The sequence below is a fragment of the Thermothelomyces heterothallicus genome (assembly GCF_042370625.1).
Source record: "Thermothelomyces heterothallicus CBS 202.75 unplaced genomic scaffold P884_scaffold_2, whole genome shotgun sequence".
Taxonomy (NCBI): Eukaryota; Fungi; Ascomycota; class Sordariomycetes; order Sordariales; family Chaetomiaceae; genus Thermothelomyces; species Thermothelomyces heterothallicus.
In genome coordinates, this window is record NW_027192563.1 from 156,990 (window position 1) to 174,543 (window position 17,554).

The window sequence follows — 17,554 nt, forward strand, 5'->3', positions numbered from 1 at the left end:
CCCGTACCAACAACGACCGCTGGGCTGGGAGCCAGTTTTCTGCCATACAAACAAAAAGACCCGGCGACACTGATCAGACCAGTCCTACTCCGTGCATCAACTCTTCTTCGCCCCGCGGGGGAACAGCACTTTGGACCATTTGATTTTAAGCCGTTTCAGTCATGCACATTACGTTAATTAACCCATCCATCCCTCTGTCAACCCGAGCCCGTCCTCTGCTCTCATTAATGTCACGGAAGTACAATAGTGTGGACATGCTTGCTCCCAACCGACCCTGCTGTCCTTTCCCATACCAAATAGCTTTCCAAACAACTCCCGAGAAAACAATAAAAGAAAACTCAAGGATGCTCCGAGGATCTCAGAACCAGGCTGTCCTAAAGAAGACGAGGGAAAAAAAAAGACCAACGCCAGACATCATGATGAGGAGGACGTAACGTCACTCACTGAAACGAAGGGAATGTGCCAAACTTCGACCCAGCGGAAATCCCCAACGAACGCCCAAAACGCATGCATGCTGGCTGATCACACTGTCCCGAAACCCTCCTCCTGCCTTGCCTGACCTCAGGCATTCGAGATGCAGACACGGTCGGGAGCGTGGTCCGTAACGCGGTGAAAGTTGGGATATTATTAATACAGTTATAGAGCTGGACAGCCTGTCCATCGTAGTGCGTTGGTAGGATATGCTGTCCAGGAAGCAGAGAAAAAAAAAGAAAAAGAGAAAAACTTTTCTCTTCCCTTGGCTGTGCCCCGGGGTGATTTCAAAAGGTCAATGTAACGGGTGCGGCGAGAGGTACCGGCTTGTGTTGGCCAGTCTCTGTATCGAATGTGGTAGTTGTGGACTGTTTGACGGCGCTGTCGGCAACGTGAGCGGCGGTCGATGTCTCGGTGGGGACCTCCTTAGCGTTCTCTTGGTCGGCAGGGGGAACCTTATCCCCGGCATGGTCGATCGGTTGCTGTGCCGTCACGGCAGCATCGTCCGCTGTTTCGGGCTGCGGCGGCGTCTGGGTAGCTTCTTCCGCAGTCGGTGCTTGTGCTTCTTGGGCAACTTCTCGGGCACCGGGCGGCTGAGAGGCATCGGTGGCCGCTGTCTGCTGTGCTGCTTCGGTAGCTTCGGCAGCCTCGTGCGGATGAGCCTCCTGTTCCGGTGTCTTGGGCAGCCCCAGGAACTGCTTGGAAGGCTCGCCCGGCCTCCGCGTGCTCTCGTGGCTCGGCCTCGGGCTCTTTTCGCCCCGCAGGCTGGGCGCGACGCTGGAGCCGGACGGATGGCGGGTGTGGCCGGCCGGCACGACTCCGCCGCCAATGCGGCTCCAGAACATCTGCTCCCGTAGGCGGACGCTCTCTTCCCAGGCAGCCTTCTCGGCGTCTTCGTCGTCGGCGCGCCAGTGGCCGTCCTTGACGATGCGGAGGAAGCCGAGGAACTCGCACGTCGACCGGACGCGGCCGAGACAGTACTTGCACAGCGGGTAGCCGACCTGGGTAGTGTCGGATTCGCTCACGCGGAAGCGGTGGGTTCGCAAGAACTCCTCGTCCTTGCGGGCCTCGCCGCAGAGGGAGCAAGGATTCAGCTCCGGCTTGATCACCTTCCCGAACCTCCCGGTGGCCGTGGGCGGCGTGGGCTCGACGACCAGAGACCCGTCGGTCATGGCTGCCAGCACGCTGCGGCGAGCAAGCCAGGAGAGGCCCGGTGCCGCGTCGAGCCGGAGGGTGGGCTCGATGTCCTCGACAAGGACTCGCTTGTAGAACTTTGTCTCCTTCAGATGCGGAATCGGGGTCGGAGTAGTAGTAGTAGTCGAGATGGAGACGCTACTGACCGATGACGCCGGTGTGTGGGGTGTCTGCGGTGATGCTGAGGGCGGAGTCCCCGTCGTCGGGAGGGACGACGTTGACCCGTTGCCCGGCGCGGCATGCGAGGTGACCGAGCCGAGGCCGATGGCCAGGGACGCCAGGCCGGACCCGGAAGAACCCGAAGGCACGCGGGGCGCAGATAACCTCTTTGTGGTCCGCAAGAGCTCTTTGAACTCGTTGCATGCTGCCAGATCGGTGCGCAGGACGGGGTGCAGCAGATGGGTGAAGCTGGTCGGACACGACGGGAACGAGGGCATCGACAGGCTCTGATGGCGCACTGCCGTCGCCGGACCTGCGCCGTCGCGGGCTTCAAAGCTCTCGCCGCCGGGAGACGAAGGGAGGGTTGGCGGAGACTGTTCTTCCCGCTCCACCGCCATCTGCTCCATGACATGCTTGAGTTCGGCCAGCTGCTCTTGCTGCGATCGGAGAAGGGCCTCGGTGTCGGCCAGCTGGGCTCTGAGCTGGTCGTTCTTGCGCTGCAGCGCTTCTTGCTCCGCACGGGCGTCCTCCTTGGCCGAGATGACCATCTTGTTCGCTTCCTCGAAGAGCGCGGCCGTCAGGTTCTCGAGTTCTTGCTCGATCTTCTTCTTCTGTTGCTCCATGTCGAGGCGTGCCCGCTTCTCCTCGGCGGCGCGGGCCTTCAGCTTTGCGCTCTCGGCCTCGACCGACGCACGCCGCACCCACACGTCGCCCGCCAGCATTTCACGCTGCTCCTCCACCTGGGCTTCCAGCTCCCGTATCCTGGCGCGCGATCTTTCCAGCTCCAGCCTGGCGGCCGAGAGGTTGTCGTCCAGTGCGGTCTGGTGGTTGATGGCATTGATGAGCTTCGTGCTGAGGGTGGCCACCTCGTCGCTGAGGTCTGGGTGGTGCAGGGTGGCCGTGCTGTCTCCGTCGGCTGGGCTCATTGCTCTGCTCCTGGGGTCGGGTATCGTGCTCAGATCATTCTCGTCGTCGAGCGGCGTAGGCCCGAACGGGCGCTTCGGCGGTGGTGACGAAGAAGGGGGGGAACGAGCCGGGTCAGTGGTCGTAGGCAGCTCGGTAGTCGAGTTCGATCGGGCGTGGGCCGCGGAAGGCCTCGGCGAGGCGGATCTCAAGATGCTAGACAGCGATCTGTGATGGCCGAAGCTTGAGCGGCCAGTCGGTGGTGGCTGGTGTGACCAGCCGGTCACAGCGAACATACTTTTTTTGCCACGCTCTGTTAGCAGCTGCCAATCCAGCGAACTTGCAACTTCCGCGACCGCCCCGCAGGGAGTCCCCTCGCACCTGCGCCCGGTTCGAGACCGCGCATACGAACTTTGCGATTCGGGGAACAGAAGAGCTGTGTCGGGGAGTAACTGGAAGAGAACTTCCATGTGCAGGTACGTACGGGTAATCCATTCAGGGAGGTGGATGGCGGACCGCACCAGAGGCCTGGCGGGTCCGTGAAGCAAACAACGATACAGGCGAACCCCGTCTCCCCCGTTCTCGACCTCGGCCGCGTCTAAGCGAAAAGGGCTATGTATTCGTAACCGATGTGCATTCCGCGGTGGACTAGACGAGATTAAAGGCGAGGCGCAAGAGGTTTTGCAAACGACCGAGGGCATGCGCAGTCGAGATAACGATAGGAAAAAAAAATGCAAGAAAAAAAAAGGGCCCCAAAGGCTCACTTAGGCACGGCGGCTGGGTATCATCGCATCAATTAACTCCGAGATGAAAGGTCGAGAAAAGACGGGTCCTGAGGGTCTCGCGTTGCAGTGTAGTTAGAACGCTGTTAGCGTAGGATAGAGTAAGAAGGCTAAATCCGGGCAGAGAGGATCGGAGGAAGAGGCACCGGCGATCAGGTAGCGATGGAAGGATACGAGGGATGGGCGATGATGGTTTGGCAACGTGCAGCGACGGGATCGAGAAGCGGGAGGAAGATGGATCCAGAGGGAGGACCACTACTCTCGGATAGGAATAGTTCCCAGATGAGCGCCAGGGTTCCGCAGCTGGTTAGTTAGTTATTGGGTCCCAACGCAGCACTGCGCGCTAACGTACCGTGGTAACGCCTGGAGGGGGGTCAGGTCAGGGCGAAAGAGCTGCGTTGCGTGCCTGGAAGTTACCGCAGTAGTTACCAAGTACGGATGATACACGTATCAAGCCGTTGCACGCCATACATTGTGTAGCCGCACCACAGGATTCAGGTACGCAGGTGAATCCCACCTATCACCAACGACGACGCGATCTGCTCCTGCAGCCTCGGCGGCGGGATGTTATGTATCAAGACTCAAACCTGCTGGCCAGTGAGCGCTGATTGTGGCGCGGACGGAAAGTGGAGGTGCCACAGCGGATTTCGGCCGAATTGGGCGAAAGTCGGCGATTTGTGGAGCGGACACGGCGCCAACGCGGGCGCAAAAAAGAGGCCGTAAAGCGAGTTGCGACCAACTACTAACGAGTACGACCTCGATAAAAATTTGAGACTGTAACCCATGACGCATTCCGTACAAGTACGGGCTACGCACTAGCAACCTATCACGTACTGAACAACTCACCCAAGGTTTCTTACCCACTGGCAGCAACTGATACTTTCAATCCCGCAGTATGGTTGCTGTGTATGTACTAGTTAGTACCTTGTGTAGCTAGACTCGAGTTGTGTGCGCTTCCCACAGATATGGAGAAACGGATGATCTGGAGGGGCTCAAATCTCTCTGCTTTCTTGAGGGGTTTGTCTGGTGCACTGCTTGAATAAGAAGGTGAGAAAATGGCGTCGACCCGCTGATTTTCTCTTTCGCTTGGCCAGCTTTTTCCTTCTGCGGAGTTGAGGTCCGGGCCCGAAGATGTACTGTACTATACTTGTATGTTATCCGTCCTGTATGTACATATGTACCTTTGTATGTACTAGGCATCCATACTACTAATAACGTTAGTACTCCGGAGGTGTAGAAAAATACGCGACTTTTCCCCGCTGCCACAAACTTCCATCAATTCGCGCGCACGCGCATCGCCAAGAGGAAACCGACAACTGAATCGGCAACCGTCCGACTCGCGACTGAGACGACGCACGCCCGTTATGGTCGAGGCGAGACACATGTCGGCGTGCCGTCTGGGCGCTGCCTCGGCACGAAGTTTAGCAGGCCTTGTCTCGGCCCATCCACATCTCTGGGTCCTGCCGGTTTCTTGCCTTGAGAGTTGGCCAGCAATGCTTGCTGGTACGAAGTAGACCTGTAGTGTACCATAGTACTTGTAGTTACTCTGTGAGGCAGCGGGTGCAGTGCACAGGCCCCGGCGGGCGCCAAGGACGCGGGGGACGCGGGGGAAACACCGATGGCCACGGGACCCTGGCCACCTGAGGCTCGATTGATATGTTTCGCTTTCGTCGATTGCGAGTGCGAAAATATCCACCACACTACCGATGTATTTGTGTTGTAGGACATTGTGAAACCGGCACCGGAATCTAGCTTCAGAAGTCAAGTCAATGCGGAAGCGGCAAATGAAGATCCGACTTGGCAAAAGACCCCAAGTTGCCAGTGAGAGAAAAGGTATCAGACGGGCCAGTTGCTGCGTCATCGCTAGCTTTTCTCTGCCGTCACTCTTTCGGAAACATCGCTGACTATCAACAAGCCGATGGATCAACTATCGTCTTGGACTTTGATTCGGAGCCTTACATGATGCCTAAGTTGTATTTTTTTTTTTCCTTTTCCTCTCCCTTTTGGCGGCTTTTCCAACTAACGAAAGAATGGAACATGACGAGGATATGATTCAGAGGGATAGATACCAGGACGGATTTACTGAACACACGACCAGCACCAAAGTCATTTGTTTGTAGCAAAACATTCAGGCGCAGGCACGGTCACTGCCACGCATGTCTCGGCGCTCTCCTCCTGTGCCACATGATAGCCATCTGTTGGTTAGAGACATGCGGCGACAACACCGTTTGACCGGGTCCCTGGTGGTCGCAGAGACAGAGGCAGACCGTACAGGAGCTTGCCCCGAATATACGCCGTCCAACACTCTGGTCTCCCACAACCCCAAGACGCGGCGTTTCTCGAGATCGAGCCCTCAAGCCGTCAAGCCAAACCTGTCCATACGGGGCATTCAGTGAAAGAGGACGCATATAATGGGAGGCTTCAAGTCTGTCGCCTCCGAGGCGGCTCCTTTTTTTTTTGAAACATGGTGTGTTGGCTTTGACGACACCATGCTGGAAGACAACGTCGCGTTTGCTCTGCTCAGCAGGGTTGCGGCATTGACCTGTCTGTCTCTCTCTGACTCGGCATGGCCCAAGTTGTCCTGCCTGAGCCTTCCTGGGTAGAGGCGAAAAAGATCTGGTCTGAAGAAGATGCGTTTCAGCCTGCTTATGAATAATTAATGCTTGGACTTCGCCTTGGCCTCCCCGAGATGCGCGCTGAGCCCATCGCTCTCCGAAGTAGGGGTGACCCGGGTCGAAGCCATCGGGTCTACATAGTAGATAGATCGTCCTCCACATCACTTTCCTCTTGTCCGTGCCAGACAACGGCTTGTCGGGCTTATGCCTTCTCCTCCTCCAGGATCAAGCCCGCCGGAGGTGGCAATATAGCTAGGCGGAGCTGTGGGACACGGGAGGCCGCGCTCTCCTTTTCATTAAGCCTCGAGCCAACGGGTACCAACCGAGTTCAGTAGCTACCATAGGGCATGATGGCGGGAGGATTGGGACGGCCCTACCTAGGTATACCTGACCGTGAGTCCAACCGTGGGTCCGAAAGTCCCCGCTACTAAGCTGACTCTGGTACCTGATCGGTCGCCACGCTGGATCCTCCATGGCTGGGCCCTGCCAAAGCTTTCGTCACCCTCCCTCCACTAGAGCTCACGGACTTGTCAGTACTTCTCTTTGAATGGATACCGAGTTGTGTCAGTCTCATGCACACAACAGCCCCAGGGTCTCAAGCCGCCCGCCATCCGGGCTGCCCTCCGAAAGGCGTCGACAAGGGGGACCTGTCGGGGTCCCGTGGGGGGCGAATCCAAAGCTTCAATGGGGGGAAAGCTCCCGCTCCGGTCAGGGCAAGTTAGGCTCATCAAGGAAACCTTAGATCAACGGCCGGTAGACCAAAGGCTCCTCAGGGAGGTATAAGTTGGTAGGGCTGGCCGGTCCAGTCCCCTCCCCTTTCCGTCCGGGCCATCCGCCTCTTCCCCTCTGGCCATGCCATCTCGAGCAGCAAACACACGGTCTTAGAACTGGTTCCGCACCAAGCAGCACGTCTTCGACCATGGGCTACATCATGCCCTCCCAGTCGGACCGGCCACACGGCCGCCAGCAGAGCACCCAAGCACACGGGCCGCGGCGCCCACCCAGGCAACGTGAGGCGGGCGTGCCCACACCGTGGGACCCAAGGACGATGAATCTGTCCCATGACAATCTCCCTCCTGTACGATCAGCACAGTAACTCTTGTTGGGGAACCATCACCAAGCTAACGAGCCACTCAAGCCCCCCCTAGCTTCTCCTCGGACTGGCGACTCTGAACGCCTTTGGAAGGCCCTTTCTGAGCCTGACCCGTTTCCGCCCATCCCACCACCGGACCCTCCCCGGGCCTCTCACCGGGCGGCCTTGATGAGAAACAACAGGCTTCTCGTGCCTCTCTCGCCCTCGGGGCCCCCTCCAGACAGGCCACTGCCTTCGCCCTTCGCAACCACAGGCCCCAGTTCCCGTCGTGCCCCCGCTCCCACCATCAGCGGCGGAACTGTCTCCGGCGGCGCAGAAGCGGCAACTGCCACTGAGTATCATCACCGCAGCAACAGTGAGCTGAGCTGTGGGCGGTGCGATGGCCGCGCTCGCTCTCCACGCCCGGGCCCGGCCTCCGTCCGAGACATCACGAGGCCCAGGAACTTTGACAGGTTGGCCGGCGAGATGGACACGGGCTCACGGGTCGTCTACCCGCCTCCGGGTCTTGGTTTCCAACATCCAAGGATGGTGCTACCCGCCTCCTTCCCGTCTATCCCTGGCAGGCCTGACAGGCCAGACAGGTGTCCCAACTGCCTAGCCTCTGACAGGGTCGCGGACTCGGCTCTGCCACATGCTTTCCATCCCCCGGGCTTTATCTTCACCAACCCACGATTCGTCCCCGCTCCCCTTAGCTCCAGCCACCACCACCACCACCACCACCACCAACAACAACAACAACAACAACAACAGCAGCAGCAGCAGCAGCAACAACAACAAAGGAGGCCGGCGCTGACGAGGCCCCGCCCGAACAGCATCGCCTGCCCTGACTCCCATCTCCATCCCCATCCCCATCCCCATCCCCATCCCCATCCCCCTGCCCATCATAATCGTCATCACCAGCACCAGCACCAGCAACAGCAGCAACACCCTCAAACCCACGGGGCGGACCACAGCCGCAACAGCAGCGGCGCCCCGGCCCGTGCCTCCCTCCCCACCTCCCGGATGCCCACAAGCACCGCCAACAGCCTGCTCGCCCTCCCCCGCGCGCTCGAGGCCGGAGCCGACGCGGCGGCCGGCGACCCCGCCAGCAGGCACGCGCACGCGGACACGCACCGCACGCTATCCGCGCCGCCCATGCCGCCGTCGCCGCCGCCGCCGCAGCAGCAGCAGCATCGTCAAGAGCCCGTGTCGGCCTTTGACTGGGATTCGGACTCGGACGCAGACTCGGATTCGGACGATTCGGAGTCCGGCTCGGACGACTCCTCCGAGATCGACTCCGCGCGAGGCGGCGTCGGCGTCGGCATTTACGAGCGCAGCTACGGCGGTCGTGGTATTATTTCCAATGATGATGATGATGATAATCATGGTAATTATGATAATCATGGTAATTATGATGATGACGACCGCGATGACAATGATGATCATGATGGCGGTTATGATCTTCTCCGCAATGCCAATGATAATGATGATGATGATGATGGCCGTGGTCACGATAGCTCGGGCGAGGAAGAAAGGCTCGAGCTGGAATGGGAGGCGCTGCTGTTGGACTTTTGAGACGAGGCGCTTCTGTCGCAAAAGTCGAGAAAGGGGTGTCAAGAAGGAAAACGCTGGTTTGAATCGAGACTGGAGGTTAGCGAGGCAATTTGCTTACAACAAGTAGGGGGGGCATCATTATTCTCCTAATGTTTATTTCGTGTATGTACAGTACAGGACGCATGAAGGAGAGCGGATGGGGGGCATTGTACCAATAGTCATCACACACCACCGGAATATTGAAATCACGGTGGACTTTGAAGAGGAAATTGATATATTCCTGTTTCGTTTTCGCTTCCTCCAGCACCTACCCTTGCCGTTGATATCCCCTCACTCGTACGGAAACGGGCTCAGGTGACGCCAAAGAAAGAGACGTATCGGAGTGGGATTCCATTCATTCAGAGTAAATGTGACCAAGAAAATCTAGGACCGGTGTGTCGTCCCGCGCCGTGATGTAGATAGAGTCAAGATGTATCATCCTTTCCTCGCTGCATCAACAACTCCCCCCACTCCCGTACAGCCGATCGATCAGTGGTTACGAATGAGACTAGGAAAAAAACATCGTCCTCGGCCGCGACAGGCTGACCGAACGTTTTTTGACCCCGCTGCCAAATCGCCAGTCCCTTTCTCCATTTCATTAGATCCCTTCAGGCGGGTGTGGTGCAACATATGGTAGAAAGGGAGAGGAAGCGCAGCGGGCCGAAGCCTCCTCGACTTTGGAAGTAATCCTACACTTGAGGGACCAGACACCAGGAAGGCCGAGCTGCTCAGAGCTCGTCCACTTTGGCACTGGCCTCCTGCTTCTCGCTGGCAGGCTTGGCTGCCTTCTCCTCGCGTTCCCTCTCGCCCTCAACACTCTCCTTGGGCTCGGGGATCGGCTCATCAGGGATCCCCCCCTTGGCCGTCTCGCTATTCGCACCTGAAACGGGGTGACGTCAGCCGATGATCTCACGGACTTCCACTGCTGACAGGACAATGGAAAGACACGTACCCTCGACATCCGGGTGGGGAGGCGCGACGCCCGCCGGAGCATCGGGCTTCTGCTCCTGGTCCAGCGGTACCTGCTGGCCGGGAGGCAGCAAGACCTCGTTGCCCTGGGCATCGATAATCCGGGTCCGCGTCTCATAACGCGTCTTGAACTCGACCTTGCCCTTGAGGGCCTTGACCTGTTCCTCGTTCAAGAGATTACCATCCTGGTCGCGGTACTCGACGCGCTCTTCAGTATGGACGAGTCGCTTATTGCCAGCCATTGGGGCGCCGGAAACTTTAGCCTTTTCCTCCTGCGCTTGCTGCTGCTGCTGCTCCTGCTGCTGCTGCTGCTGCTGGGCGTCCACAATGGGGACCTGGGCTTGTTGTCCGCCCGCTACGGGAGGCTGAGCCGGTGGCGCCTTCTCGGCATCGATCGGTTGCTGAGGTGTCTGAGAGGCGGCAGCCGAGGTGGAGGACAACGTCTTGTATGCGTCGTACTATGCAAAATATGGAAGTTAGTATGGGCCAGATGTCTCAAAAAAATCGCCTCGAGCGCTGTTATGCTTGTGTCATCTAGTCATGGCCAATATGTGCCCCTCCTAATAGTCTACGGCACGCTCGTTACAGGTGATCCGGCACCTTTTCGCCCATAGTCATAACGTCATTACCCCCTCTGAGGCAACTTCCTCTCCGGGACCACACCATTAGGAAGACCACTTACGCTGTCCAAGAAAGTGTTGCAATCCCAGTCCCAGGTGCTGAACAGCTTGACACGCCTGCATTCGGCCCTTGTCCAGGGGTTTCCATACGCAAGGGGAGAGAGGAGGGTGAAAGCAATCATTGACAGGATAAGGAAACCGACGGCGCCAGCCTTGCCAATCACAGGATTCTCTCTCAAGCCGATTCCAGGAATGCGCGCCGTGACGAAATCATAGATCTGGCAGAAGGCGATGATGCCGAAGTAGAGCGCGGGGAAGTAGTGGTGGAGGAAGAGCTGGCGCTGCATGAGGAAGAATGGGAAGTAGTGCAGAGCCCACCCAAGCACGGAGGAGCCGACTTCGTAATCGAACCGCTTGAAGACGGGCTTCGAGTAGTCGTTGCAGCTGCGCTGCCAACGGAGGACGGCGATACCCTTGAACACGACGTAGATGACGACGGCCGCAGTAGCGCTCCACCAGATGACAGGGTTGCCGATGAGATAGATCTGGCGGTGGTCCTTGCCCCAGAAGTTGATGCCGCGGCGGAGGATGGGCCACGACGGAGGACGGGAGTCCCAGGCGTGGGATTCGACGAGGCCAGCATTCGTCTTCCACATGACCTTCTGCAGCTCCCAGAACTTACCAAAGAAGCCGGGATTGCGGTAGTTGACCGTCTCAGCGTCCGGGCCCAGCATGGGATGATCGTTGTACTCAATGTACCACAGGCTGTTGGGAAGGGTGCCTCCGCGGGCACAGGTGACTTCCTGCTGCTCCGACGCCCACTCGGGGAGCTTCACCTTGTGGGAGAACAGCACGCAGCCAGTCATGATGTGGATGAGCCTGAACTTGGTGTCGATCGTGCGGAGGCGTTCTTGGGCGACGCCGGGCTTGGACTTCTTCTTGACGATCTCAACGCGGAAGAAGTCGTTGGCATCGCCGTCGAAACCCTCGTAACCGTACGCAGAAACTTCGTTCTGCCAGTCGGCCTCCGTGATGGGAGGGCGGACATCGTGAGAGTGGAGACGACGGTGGGTGGCGAGATGGTTCAGGCGGATGATGGCGCCGTTCTCGACGTAGTGAGGCTCGGGGAGCTTATACCAGGCGTTGGTGCCGTTGATGGGCTGGCCGTTGATGTCGAGCGGTTGGGTCTGATTCTCGACGAGCCACAGGTTGTTATCGTCCTTGTGGGGGTACAGGGTGATCTGCTGCTGCTTCGAACCGGTAGGGTACATCAGAGGGTGGGAGTGGAGATAACCGCCCTGGGTGTTGACATGTCTGATGGTGATTCGGCTACCCAGAAGAACATCCGCCGGGACGTTCTTCATTGCCTTGGAGTTCAGAGTCGACTGGAATTCGGAACTCATGAAGCCGTCGCCATCGCCGGGATTGCGCAGGCAGAGGAAGTGGATTCCGAACATGGCCAAGTAGAAAGTTAAGGGAATGATGATGAGGCAGAAGACGCGGGCCATGAAGTGCTTGGCGAAGATACGCTGTGCAAGCCGTTAGCAGCCCGTCAAAGCGTGAGGAACAGGTCGGGAGCCCATACGATTGTAACGTGCTTGTAATCGCCAAGGAGAACCCAGAGCTGGACCAGGGTCAAGGAGCCGACCCAGGCAATGGTAAACAGCCCAACCCACTTGATGCTGACGGTCATACCCAGACCGAGGCCGGTCATGACAAGCCAAAACCACCAGCTCAACCCGAAGGCCCGCGAGGGACCCAGCTCCTGCTGGTTAGTGAAAGACGTGAACGAGAGAACAGTGAAGGCGGTGGCGATCATAAGAGGAGAGTCGAGAAGAATCAGACGCGCCTGGGTGAGGAGGCCATTCTCTAGAGCAACAATCAGCAACGCGGCGCGCTAGCGTGATAAGGAGGAAACAATGCGACGAACCGAAGATGATGAGACCGGCACCCATGACAGCGGTGAAAGTACGGCAACCAGCAGCCTTGAGGGTCAGGAACATGGTCGGGGCCAGGAGGATGCCGCAGATGGCCGGGAACATGCGCATGGCCACGTATGGGACGCCGGGCTCGACATAATCCTTTCCAATATCCTTGAAGTCGAAGTTTCCCTTGAATCCGGCAAGCCAGCCGAAGAGCGTGATCATCAACTTTGCGAGTGGTGGGTGCACGTCCATGAAGAACTTGCCCTTGATGTACTTGGTCGCAAACCCGCCAAAGCTGTCGGTATGGTGCGTCAGCCAAGGTCTGTCACGAGCGGGAAGGAAGAGCGCCGAGAAACATACTGGACCTCGTCGAACACGACGCTGCTGGGTTGGTAGATGCGGAACAAGCGCACAGCAGCAGCTAGCAGGGTTATGGCGAGGACGAGCTTGAAGTCGGAGCCCGGGAGCAGAAAGACATCATGGTCCTCGACGCCTTCGGAGGAGTAATCGTCCTTGCGCTTCGTCGCGTCCGAGTTGAGTTTCTCATCGATGATGCTCGACGGCGCCGGCGGGGGGGATGCCCTCGCGACCGGCGGCTTGGAGCTCGCCGATCGAGCCATGCTAGGCGGTTTGACAACGAATTGGCGTGGTAATCCGGACCTCAGCGCGGGACTGCTTCGATTCGAGGTTCGGCGCGTCGGGCTTAATTCAGAGCGTGCGTTGAAACGTCGTGGCGGTTGCAGCCGCAGGCGCGTCGATCATAAAGAAACGGGGGATTAACGAGAGTCGCGAAAGGTCAAGCTCCAATTAAAAGGTTACCATCGAAGTACAAAGGATAAATGCAGAAGGTCCAATCGACAACCACAGAAGAAGAACGGCTGGTGTCGAAGGGGGAAAGAAAGACGAGAGAGCTCGCCAGTGTGTCTTGTCCTGGCTTCGATCTCGGAGATCGCTGAGGGGACTCGGAAAGGGGGTTGCAGTTGAAGCTTGCGCTGACAGGCATCTCGCCATAAAATTGATTGAGCTGAAGTGGCCTTAACTAACCCTTGTCCTTCTGTAAACGGTCGAAGCTGGTGGGTTCCCGGGCTGTGCCAGGCATCGATTGGTTCCCTGTCGCATGGCACGAGCCACTCCCCGGTCCGCAACCCGGGGCGAGCCCACTTGATTGATACGAACGTTTCCTTGGCACGTACGAGCGGTATTCCATACACGACGAATACTCCGTACGGAGTACGCAACACCAAGCCGAAGCCAGCCAATGGAGTGAGCCGAGGCTATATGAGATTGTGGTGGTAGTCAGATCGAAATCTCCTTCAAGCCCTTATTGAATCCTGGAGCCTTGCAATAACGTCCGTACCTTGACCATTCACGCTTACCTTGATAATACCGCATGCTGCGTAATACAAGTAATCCATATAGATTACATCCGTATACTATCTAGTACTCCGTACAAGTGTACTACGGAGTAAGGCGTACCACGGATGCTGTTGCACGGACCATGTTCCGCCGTACACTACCAGTACTGTGTAGACTAACTCCCGTAGCGTAAGTCAAAACCTCGAAAACGACAAGGGGGGATTGCCTGTGCGTGGAATGCAACCATCAACACTCGCGCGAACGGCGCCTGTCACGGAAAACCCGAACACCAGCTTCTGCGCATCCATCACAACAATCGGCAATCAACAAAACACGTGTAATGGCTGTGGCGGCGACGAACGGCGATGCGGCCGCAGACGCGGCGGCGGCGCTCGACAATCTCAAGCCGCCGCCGGGCGTCATCATCCCGCCACCGGGCGAGATCCGCGAGGCCATCGAGAAAACGGCCGGTTACGTGATGCGCGGTGGTGCCGGCCTTGAGCAGCGGATTCGCGACAACCATGGCAAGAACCCCAAGTTCAGCTTCTTGATGTCGAGCTCCGACCCGTACAACGCGTACTACGAATGGCGCAAAGAAGAGATCAGGAACGGACGGGGCACTGCGCTCTCGGCTGGCCGTGTCGGAGAGGCAGCCGCCGCGCCCGCCCAGGAGAAGCCAGCGGGGCCGCCAAAGCCGCCGGATTTCCAATTCTCAGCCCGTATGCCTCGTATGAGCCAGAAAGACTTGGAGATCGTGCGACTAACTGCCCTGTTCGTCGCCAAGAACGGCCGGCCATTCATGACACAGCTTGCCCAGCGTGAGGCGAGCAACCCCCAATTTCAGTTCCTGATACCCAACCACACATTCCACAACTTCTTTCAGAGCATGATTGACCAGTACACGATCCTCCTGCGCGAGAGCGGGGTCAACGGCGAGGGGGGCAAGGCCCAGCAGGAGCGGGTCGACCAGCTGCGGCAGAACGTTGCGGACAAGTACAAGGTATTGGCGCGCGCGAAGCAGAGGGCCGCGTACGCGAAGTGGCAGGAGGCCGAGAAGGCCAAGCAAGAGGAGGAAGAGGAGAAGAAGAAGATCGAGTTTGCGCGGATCGACTGGAACGACTTTGTCGTCGTCGAGACCATTGTCTTCACCGAGGCCGACGATCAGGCGAACCTCCCGCCTCCGACGACGCTCAACGACCTCCAGTACGCCTCGTTGGAGGAGAAGAACAAGGTCTCGGTCAGCTCTACCCTCCGGATCGAGGAGGCCTTCCCCTTCGAAGACACCAGCTACAACGCCTACCCGCCCCAAACATACGGCGCGCAAGCACGAGCCACGCAGCCACCCCCAGCAGCACCTGCCACCACCCAGGCCAACAATACGCCCCCACCGCCGGCACAGGGCGCGCCTGTCCCTCTCGCCTCGCGCACAAAGTCTGCCGAGGAGGAGAAGGAGGAGGAGGCTCAAAAGGCACAGGAGAAGGAGCAAGAACGGACGCGTGTGCAGCAGGCGCAGGCCGAAGCCCGCGGTGGCGCTGCACCAATGAAGATCAAGGAGAACTATGTTCCGCGCGCGGCGCAACGAGCAGCCAGCAAGTTCGGCACGCAGACGGCAATGTGTCCAAACTGCAAGCAGCAGATCCCGCTCAACGAGATGGACGAGCACATGAGAAGTCAGTTCCCCTCTCTCATACTTTTTCTCTTTTTTTTTTTTTTTTCGGTGGTCGTGCTAACTCAGGACTGCAGTCGAGCTGCTCGATCCACGGTGGAAGGAACAGAAGGCCAAGGCCGAAGCCCGGTATGCCACGACCAACCTGTCTACGGCAGAGGTGGCCAACAACCTCAAGCGTCTCGCCAGCCAGCGGAGCGATGTGTTCGACACCACCACCGGCCAGGCCGTCTCGGAAGAGGAGCTTGCGCGGAGAAAAAAGGTTGCGCTCCACGCGTTCGATGGCAACCCGGATGGCAAGAGCCAGGCGCATATCAATCAGCTACAGACCTTCAACCTCGACGAGCAAATTCGGGCTATCCATCAAAAGTTTGCCGACAAGAAGTGAAGGAGCCCGCATTGGGCTTCTACATTCATGGTCTTTCTTGGTCAACCGAAACCGAAACCGTTCTACCAGTGCGGTGGCCGGGCAGCACGGCATAGGTGTGGCAAGGTTTTCCCCTAGAAGCCATAACCACTTCTCAGCGGAGTTGGAGCGTGCGCTTGATGAGGCATGTCCTCGGCTCAAGACTGAGGAGGCTGTTACTTGGAGAACCCATGTTGCGAGGCTCATGTCAACCTGCTTCGCGGGAAAAACCGGCAACGGAGCCCGTGCTAGAGATGGGAGCCTCCTGATGATGGACAGTGGCAGGCGCAACAAAGTACGGTATACGTGTGCACGCATGTACGGTAGAGACACGAGAATACATCAGGCGTTTGAGAGGGTAATTGAGTTGCATGGAATCCCGAAGAAACCAAATCACTTACTTCTAAACCTGTGGCTATGTTGTCGCGGAATGTTCTGCCGCTGAGCGCGTCGTATACTGTCTGTATATACAAGTATACTACACAGTAGGATGCTCTGAAGGGGCGAGTGGTCATTGCGGCTGTCCCACCGATCCGCGGTTCTGGAAGTTACCCCACCTTGCCATCCTGTTGAGCTTATCGGCTTTAGCTTTCGACAAGGCCTCCAACTCGAATCACGCGCCGTCCCGGCTCTCCCACAACTCGACCATCACAGGAGTTTCTTCGACAGCCTACGCACTGGAGAACATACCTCCCAGAAACAGCGCACGAAACGCGCTACCTACCTACATACATACCCCGTCGCATCAGGGACGAGTCCGTAGACCGCAACGAACGAGGAGGGGAGTCCCTCTCTCTCTCTCTCCCACCACATCGAGCGAGAGTAACACCGCCGCCGCTATCATCCGCAATAGCCAAGATGGCGTCGCAGACGGATGATGCGAACACCCAAACGGCGCCCGCCGACTCGAAGCAGCAGCAGACGCCCGCGTCTTCCTCCACATCGTCCGCAACAAGGTCAGCCGCCGAGGCCGCCGCTGCCCGCCTTCACCGACCCATCCTGCAGTCACTGCCGGAATCGAGACCGCAATCATTCGACGAGATTTATGGGCCGCCCGAGAATTTCCTAGAAATCGAGGTTCGTTCAGCATCAATCACCCTCTCCCTCCCTTCCCCCTCCCTCCGGCCCCTTCCTTGCCCACCTGGACATGGAGCAACACAGCAACCGCCGCAACGCAACGGCAAAACAAGATGAAAATCGAAGGATGAAAAAAAAGGAACAAGACAGGCTGACCGACGGACCCCGGCCCGCGACGGTGAGATGTCGGGGGCCCCGCGGGGAGAGAACACGACAACAGGTCCGCAACCCGCGTACGCACGGCATCGGCCGGCACATGTACACCGACTACGAGATCGTGTGCCGCACCAACATCCCGGCCTTCAAGGTGCGCCACTCGAGCGTGCGGCGGCGCTACTCGGACTTTGAGTACTTCCGCGACATTCTCGAGCGCGAGAGCGCCCGCGTCACCATCCCCCCGCTGCCCGGCAAGGTGTTCACGAACCGGTTCAGCGACGACGTGATCGAGGGCCGCCGCGCCGGCCTCGAGAAGTTCCTCAAGATCGTCGTCGGCCACCCGCTGCTGCAGACGGGGAGCAAGGTCCTGGCCGCCTTTGTACAGGGTACGTCTTCCTTCTTCTTACCTTGCTCTCTTCTCTCCTTTTGTGAGGGCGCCGACGGGCATCCATCCGGGGGACAGAAGCTGACCCATGCCGGATGGCATATGACAGATCCTAACTGGGACCGCAACGCCTGGTGACGCTGCACGAGCGACTCGCCATGCACCTCCTCTCCTCCTCCTCCTCCTCCTCCTCCTCCTCCTCCTC

General features: G+C 58.3%; 5 protein-coding genes across 5 annotated transcripts; 3 read left to right on the top strand and 2 right to left on the bottom strand.

Annotated features, from left to right (window-relative positions):
* Positions 1 to 596: 596 nt before the first annotated feature.
* Positions 597 to 3,370, bottom strand: P884DRAFT_47465 (uncharacterized protein). The gene is made up of 2 exons (XM_069445916.1): positions 3,212 to 3,370; positions 597 to 3,024 (listed from the first exon to the last, which is right to left on the bottom strand). The coding sequence occupies exons 1-2, from the start codon at positions 3,220 to 3,222 to the stop codon at positions 759 to 761; spliced, it is 2,277 nt and encodes a 758-aa protein (XP_069300886.1). The 5' UTR covers positions 3,223 to 3,370; the 3' UTR covers positions 597 to 758.
* A 3,673-nt stretch (positions 3,371 to 7,043) lies between these two features.
* P884DRAFT_191811 (uncharacterized protein) lies at positions 7,044 to 7,220 on the top strand (the record flags this gene model as incomplete). Its single annotated transcript, XM_069437618.1, has 1 exon — positions 7,044 to 7,220. One exon carries the CDS (start codon positions 7,044 to 7,046, stop codon positions 7,218 to 7,220), a length of 177 nt encoding a protein of 58 aa, XP_069300887.1.
* A 2,297-nt stretch (positions 7,221 to 9,517) lies between these two features.
* On the bottom strand, positions 9,518 to 12,923 carry P884DRAFT_191931 (glycosyltransferase family 39 protein; the record flags this gene model as incomplete). Its single annotated transcript, XM_069437633.1, has 6 exons — positions 9,518 to 9,669; positions 9,742 to 10,216; positions 10,441 to 11,907; positions 11,964 to 12,247; positions 12,309 to 12,598; positions 12,664 to 12,923. The coding sequence occupies 6 exons, from the start codon at positions 12,921 to 12,923 to the stop codon at positions 9,518 to 9,520; spliced, it is 2,928 nt and encodes a 975-aa protein (XP_069300888.1).
* A 969-nt stretch (positions 12,924 to 13,892) lies between these two features.
* P884DRAFT_282283 (Pre-mRNA splicing factor PRP21 like protein-domain-containing protein) lies at positions 13,893 to 16,116 on the top strand. Its single transcript, XM_069443591.1, has 2 exons — positions 13,893 to 15,329; positions 15,403 to 16,116. Exons 1-2 carry the CDS (start codon positions 14,000 to 14,002, stop codon positions 15,711 to 15,713), a joined length of 1,641 nt encoding a protein of 546 aa, XP_069300889.1. The 5' UTR covers positions 13,893 to 13,999; the 3' UTR covers positions 15,714 to 16,116.
* A 161-nt stretch (positions 16,117 to 16,277) lies between these two features.
* P884DRAFT_235770 (Phox homologous domain-containing protein) lies at positions 16,278 to 17,550 on the top strand. Its single transcript, XM_069439963.1, has 3 exons — positions 16,278 to 16,808; positions 17,029 to 17,350; positions 17,459 to 17,550. The coding sequence occupies exons 1-3, from the start codon at positions 16,590 to 16,592 to the stop codon at positions 17,485 to 17,487; spliced, it is 570 nt and encodes a 189-aa protein (XP_069300890.1). The 5' UTR covers positions 16,278 to 16,589; the 3' UTR covers positions 17,488 to 17,550.
* The last annotated feature ends 4 nt before the right edge of the window (positions 17,551 to 17,554 follow it).